Source organism: Diceros bicornis, chromosome 4 (assembly GCF_020826845.1).
Source record: "Diceros bicornis minor isolate mBicDic1 chromosome 4, mDicBic1.mat.cur, whole genome shotgun sequence".
NCBI classification, from domain to species: Eukaryota; Metazoa; Chordata; class Mammalia; order Perissodactyla; family Rhinocerotidae; genus Diceros; species Diceros bicornis.
In genome coordinates this window covers 59849432-59855320 of record NC_080743.1, presented here as the reverse complement: position 1 = coordinate 59855320, position 5889 = coordinate 59849432, and the positions used below count along the sequence as shown (strand labels likewise).

At 59.7% G+C, this 5889-nt stretch overlaps 1 protein-coding gene across 2 annotated transcripts; it reads left to right on the top strand.

The window, feature by feature from the left end:
* The first annotated feature begins 79 nt into the window (after positions 1 to 79).
* Positions 80 to 5813, top strand: PAQR6 (progestin and adipoQ receptor family member 6). 2 transcript variants are annotated; one of them, XM_058539434.1, is made up of 8 exons: positions 80 to 865; positions 2253 to 2328; positions 2787 to 2914; positions 3049 to 3254; positions 3383 to 3509; positions 3913 to 4009; positions 4240 to 4390; positions 4753 to 5813. In XM_058539434.1, the coding sequence occupies exons 2-8, from the start codon at positions 2278 to 2280 to the stop codon at positions 5025 to 5027; spliced, it is 1035 nt and encodes a 344-aa protein (XP_058395417.1). In that variant the 5' UTR covers positions 80 to 865; positions 2253 to 2277; the 3' UTR covers positions 5028 to 5813. The 2 variants fall into 2 exon arrangements, with proteins under 2 accessions (XP_058395417.1, XP_058395416.1); XM_058539433.1 differs by lacking the exon at positions 80 to 865 and having other exon boundaries at positions 1886 to 2328.
* Positions 5814 to 5889: the final 76 nt, after the last annotated feature.

The window sequence follows — 5889 nt, the reverse complement described above, 5'->3', positions numbered from 1 at the left end:
CCTGCTGCCTTTCTGTACAATTTTATTGGGACATTGGATATTATATGCTGAAATGGCATTTTGGAAAGGTGTCTTCGAGGTTGATCCATCAAAGCAAAAAGCCGGCAAATCAAGCAAAAGCTCCAGAGATAGTTTTGTGATCGACATTGTCAAGTTCATTGACCCTGTGAACTGAGTTGGTGACTTAGCAAGGGTGATAGGTGAAAACGATGTTATGAAAGCAACAGTACTGCCTGGGGGTGGTTTGCTGTCTCCACCTGGGTCCTCTGAATCATGGAGAAACTTCCTCAAGGGAGAGGTGGGGGTGAGCCTTGAAACCAGTCTCTGAGTCCTCAATCCCTGTTCCTCTGCAAGGACTGGCACATCAAGTGTGCTTTTGGTGAGTGAATAAGCTTGGCACATCCCTCATGGTTGAACCGTGTACCAAAGCATTTGCTCTGGCCTCTGCCCAGCCTAAGGCAGAGCCACCCTCAACTCCTGGGAGAATCTGGAACCCTGGAACTGTGGCGTTGCCCGGCCCGAGGGCTGCTCCATGTCACTCTGGCTGCATCCTGGCTAGGGCCCCAGCCTGTTGTGGCCAGTCTGATCTCAGTAGGGTTGGGTTAAGCTGGAGGGGCTGGCTGTGTGCAGGAGGCCGAGTGAGCTGCCTGCTAATGGGGCTGGGCCACCCTGCGCTGCTCCCTGGAGGCTGGACAAGGCTGGAATTGTTCCCTGGCACCCTTTTGTCTCCCACTCCCTGTCCAGGCCTGGCCCGCCTGCTCGCCACTCTCTCCTTCCCATCGGCCTGGCGCAGGAGCCTGGGACTCCACCCTTGGAGCCCCAGGCCCGCTGACCCACTGGCTTAGGAGCTCCCGTCAAGCTCTGGGTAAGAAAGCTCACTTGGGGCTTTGACACCCTTTCTGGGGAACTAGAAGTAAAGTGCCTGCTCCAGCCCCCTCTCCCATTTCCATGGTTACAGCACACAGTCTACTCCAGAAACCTCTAAACCTTACTGCCGAGGGATGGGACCCTGAGGGGAGCTAGACCCCGGCATCTTCCTCTCCCCACCCCTCCAGGTAGCTGGGCAGCAGCACTCAAGATAGGTCAGATCACCCCATCCATGCCTGGGAGGGGGCAGGGGATACCCTGGGAGGCCTCATCCATCTATCGTAAAGCTCAGCCAGGGTGCAGGGACGAGGGACCAGGTGTGCTTTGTGCCTGGTAGGGACCCCAGCACCCAGCTCAGGGGTAGAGGGCCCCCAAACTGTTGAATAACAGGAGCAGAGGCCTGGGGGACCAACTGGTGTGAGGCCCAGTGTGTGTACGGCACAAACAACAGACGGGACAAGCTGGCAGCAGGAAAAGGGGTGGGGCTAGGCTGTAGTGTTGCTGGAAAGTTTTGGCCTGGGGAGGTGGGGGGAGTGTCCTATTCTCCCTACTTCTGGGGCAGTTCCACCCGCCTAGCTGGCCCGGCCCCTCCACTTGTGCCAAGGAATGTGCCTGGGAGAGGCAGCCTGAGAGGCAGGCGGGGAAGCAGAGCCACGGCCACCCGGAGGCAGCGCACAGGTCTGGGGCTGAGGGGCACGGGGCTTAGGAGGGACAGGGACCCCCCGAATGGCCCCAGGGGCACAAGTGTAGTCCTCAGAGAAGAGCCAGGCATCCCCCTAATTCCTTGCCCCAGTGGTGGGTATCTGGCATCTCCAGGAATTCTTCCTGAGCACCATGAGTTTTCTGTGTTCAGCCCAGGAACTGTGGGCCAAGGGGCTTTCTGGTGGTGTGGGGGGGTGGGGTGTGCTTGAGCTCTCTCTGTGCTGACCTCCATGAGTCAAGGTTCTCCTGAGACAGAAATTGGGGGTTAGGGGGCCTGGATCCAGGATCTGGGGTTAGTCACCGTTCTCCTGAGACAGAAATTGGGGGTTAGGGGGCCTGGATCCAGGATCTGGGGTTACTAACTGAGACAGCCTTCCAGCGGGGGAGGACCTTCCACTCCATGCTGGGCTGAGCTGACCAGCCCCTCTCCATGGGGGAACTGAATGCCCCCAGCCTCAGATGGGGAGGGGTCGGGGTTATGTGATATAATGACTGGGGAAGCTAGGCCTGCCTCCCCTGGCCTGAAGGAAGCAGTTCGGTGGCTAGCTACCACCCACACGCATGTGCATGCACATAACCCACCCTGGGACTCCATGACCAGGCCCAGCCTGGACCTGGGAGAAATGGGGCCTGTGGATGAGGGCAGATACCTGACCCACCTCCTCCCCCCACTTTGTCTCTAGGTCAACGTGGAGGTGTCGGGCCACCATGCTCAGTCTGAAGCTGCCCCAACTCCTTCAAATCCACCAGGTCCCCCCGGTGAGGGCCTCCACCCACCAATTCCTACTCCCCAGGGGACTGACTGAGGCAGAGGTTCTCCTTCAGCAACTGGGGAAGTCCCTCTTGCAGGCTAACTCTTATCCCTCCCCGTTCCAGCGTGAGACTTTTCCTCTGTTCTCTAAGGAACAGACTTATGACCCACTCCCTAGAGCCAAGAATGCCCCTCCATCTAGAGTCCCCTTCCCCAGAGTGCCCTGTCTGTGCCCGCTGCACCCCCCGACCAGCCCTATCATATCTTGTCCCGTTACTGTAGCTCTTCTGTTTCTCATCTGCTGTCTGGGTATGGGAACCTGTAGTAAGATGGGGGTCGGATTTAGTTTGGCTTTAGGGCCACTGTGACTCCAGCCTCTTCAACCCTGCATCTCGCGATCTCTCATGGAGAGAAAGGGTCCAGCATAGTCACTCCCCTCCTTTCCCTCCCACCCACCACTCCGTAGGTGTTCTGGGAAGATGGCATCATGTCTGGCTACCGCCGCCCCACCAGCTCGGCCTTGGACTGTGTCCTCAGCTCCTTCCAGATGACCAACGAGACGGTCAACATCTGGACTCACTTCCTGCCCACCTGGTGAGGGAGGCTGTGTCCCAGGCCGCGGCCTTGAGCTCAGAGAGGGTACTCAGGCGGGCAGGGACCGACTAGGCCTGCAGGCTGCGGCGGGAGTCGCGGGGTTCCGCGGCGGCCTGAGCAGATGCCCGCTGCAGGTACTTCCTGTGGCGCCTTCTGGAGCTCGCGGGCGGCCCGGGCTTCCGAGCGGAGCCATACCACTGGCCGCTGCTCATCTTCCTGCTGCCCGCCTGCCTCTACCCCTTCGCGTCGTGCTGCGCGCACACATTCAGCTCCATGTCGCCCCGCGCGCGTCACATCTGCTACTTCCTGGACTACGGCGCGCTCAGTCTCTACAGCCTGGGTGAGCCCCACGGGCGGCCGGCGCGCGGGGGTGGGAGCGTTCCGGCGGGGGCGGGGTGCGGCGCGGGGGGCTCTGCCCGCAGCGCGCACTTCGGGCCTCAGCTCCCGCCCCGCGCCTCCCCCAACCAGGCTGCGCCTTCCCCTATGCCGCGTACTCCATGCCGGCTTCCTGGCTGCACGGCCGACTGCACCAGCTATTTGTGCCCGCCGCCGCACTCAATTCCTTCCTGTGCACCGGCCTCTCCTGCTACTCCCGGTGGGTTCTTGGCCAGTGGTGGAGGGAAAGGAGGAGGGACAGGGCATCCCCAAACACACGGACAGCCAGAATGGCTGGTAGGCCAGCCATCGTGTGCCTGCGCCTCATTGCTCTTGAGCGTTAGTAACAACGGGACCACGTGTTGAGGGCTTACTGTGTGCCAGACCCTGTGCCCCACCGCCGAAGCTGCGCTGTCTCCTTTAGTTCTCACAGGCACCAAGCAGCAGGTGTCTTTATCCCCATTTTACAGATGTGGTCATTTATAGAGGCTCACGTGCCCTAAGGGCTTTAGTAGCCACTGAGCTACACTTACATTCCATCTTGGCCCAAGGTCCCCTGCTTTCCTCTGACCCGCCCCCCCCCAGCACAAGGATGGTGACCAGCCTGCCCCCCTGCTTCCCAGGTTCCCCGAGCTAGAAAGCCCTGGGCTCAGTAAGATTCTCCGCACAGCCGCCTTCACCTATCCCTTCCTGTTCGACAACCTCCCACTCTTCTATCGGGTAAGGGTGCTTGGGACCCCTGCCCAGGCTCCTGCTTTCCTGTCCTGACCCTCACAGTGCCCACTGTCAGTCCTGCCCCCTCGATGCCTGACCTCAGCCCTGCTGCACCCCCTCCAGGCCCAGGACCCGGCCTGGCTATGCCTACCCCCTCCACATCCTCACCAGATTCCAGACACATCCGTGTCCATTCCCAAAGCCCCTTCCCACCAGCCCTGCTTTTCCGTTGCCAGCTCGGACTGTGCTGGGGCAGGGGCCACAACTGCGGGCAGGAGGCGCTGAGCACCAGCCATGGCTACCACCTCTTCTGCGCCCTGCTCACGGGCTTCCTCTTCGCCTCCCACCTGCCTGAGCGGCTGGCACCAGGACGCTTTGACTATATTGGTGAGAGCAGGCCTGGCCTGATCCGGGAAGGGGCGAGGGGAGACAGCTTGCCAGAGCACAGAGAGTGAACGGGGTAAATGGAGTATCACAGCCAAAAGGAGAGTGTCGCTGGAAGGGTCCTCAGGGTCGAGGCCCAAACTCCACTTCTCAGATAACAGCAAAACTAGTAGCATGTATGCTAGGAGCTTTATGCATATCAGCTCATTCACTCCTTCCAATAACTCTGGGAATCAGGCTTTCTTATTCCCAATTTTAGGGAAGTAGCAGGTCCAGAGGATGGGGTGACTTGCCATGGGTCACAGGGTGAGTCGGGGCAATCCTGGGAATGGAGTATGTGCCCTGACCTCCCCACCCTCCCACAGGCCACAGCCACCAGCTATTCCACATCTGTGCAGTGCTGGGCACCCACTTCCAGCTGGAGGCGGTGCTGGCTGATATGGGATCTCGCCGAGCCTGGCTGGCCACGCAGGAACCCGCCCTGGGCCTGGTGGGCACGGTGGCCACACTGGGCATGGCAGTAGCTGGGAACCTGCTTATCATTGCTGCCTTCACAGCCTCCCTATTTCGGGGTCCCAGAACATGCCCCCTGCTGCAAGGTGGCCCGCTGGAGCGGGGTACAAAGGCCAGACAGCAGTGATCCTGCCCATTTCTGAGCCTGCCCTGGAGGGAGGCAGAGACCACCCTGGTGCTGTAGAGGAGCCCAGACCCAGGCCTGATAAGGTGCGGGCACATCTGAGCCTGGAACCAAGAGTGGCTGAGGAGAGAGTGCAGAGGAAAGAAGGCAGAGGAGAGGAGAGAGGGGCTGGGGGGACGGAGGCAGCAGAGAGCAGGAGGGTCAGTGAGGGTGCTCTTGATGGGGCTGGGGGAAGTGCTGAGGGGCTGAGAGGGGAGGCGGGTGTGTCCAGGCTGGAGCTGCCCCACCACTGTTGGAGGCTGGGATGGGGAGGTGTTGGGGCCCTTTCATCTGGTCCTGTTTCTGGTGCTCCTGGAAGCCTCTGCTCAGCCCAGGGAAGAACTAACCTGACTAACCTAGGCCTACCCTGAATGCTCGTTAACCAGCTGGGGAGGCCCACTGTTGACCCCCACCCCCCCAAACCAGGCAGTACCATCTGCTGGCAGCTCTTTGCCTATAGAGATGAGTCTGTCTGTCCTGGTCACAGCTATGTATACTCAAGGTGTCCAGGCCTTTGGGGTCTGGGTCTATTTGGATGTGTCATGGATGGTGCAGTGGGTTGAGGTGGGGGAAGGGGTGCTGGGCTAGAAGGGGCAACCCTAGTTAGACTTCAGGAAGCCAGCTTCAATGCTTCTGGAACAAGGCAGGTACAAATAAATCAATCAATCAACAAAAGACTTTGGGAAGCACTTTCTGGGAATGAAAAAGGTAAAACCTCCTCTCCAACCCCCATCCTCCCCCCACACTCCATAGATGGACAAAGAATGATAGCCCCACCAATTCCTCTTCTGGAGTTTATTCTGGAGCAGCTGGGGATGATGGAGAC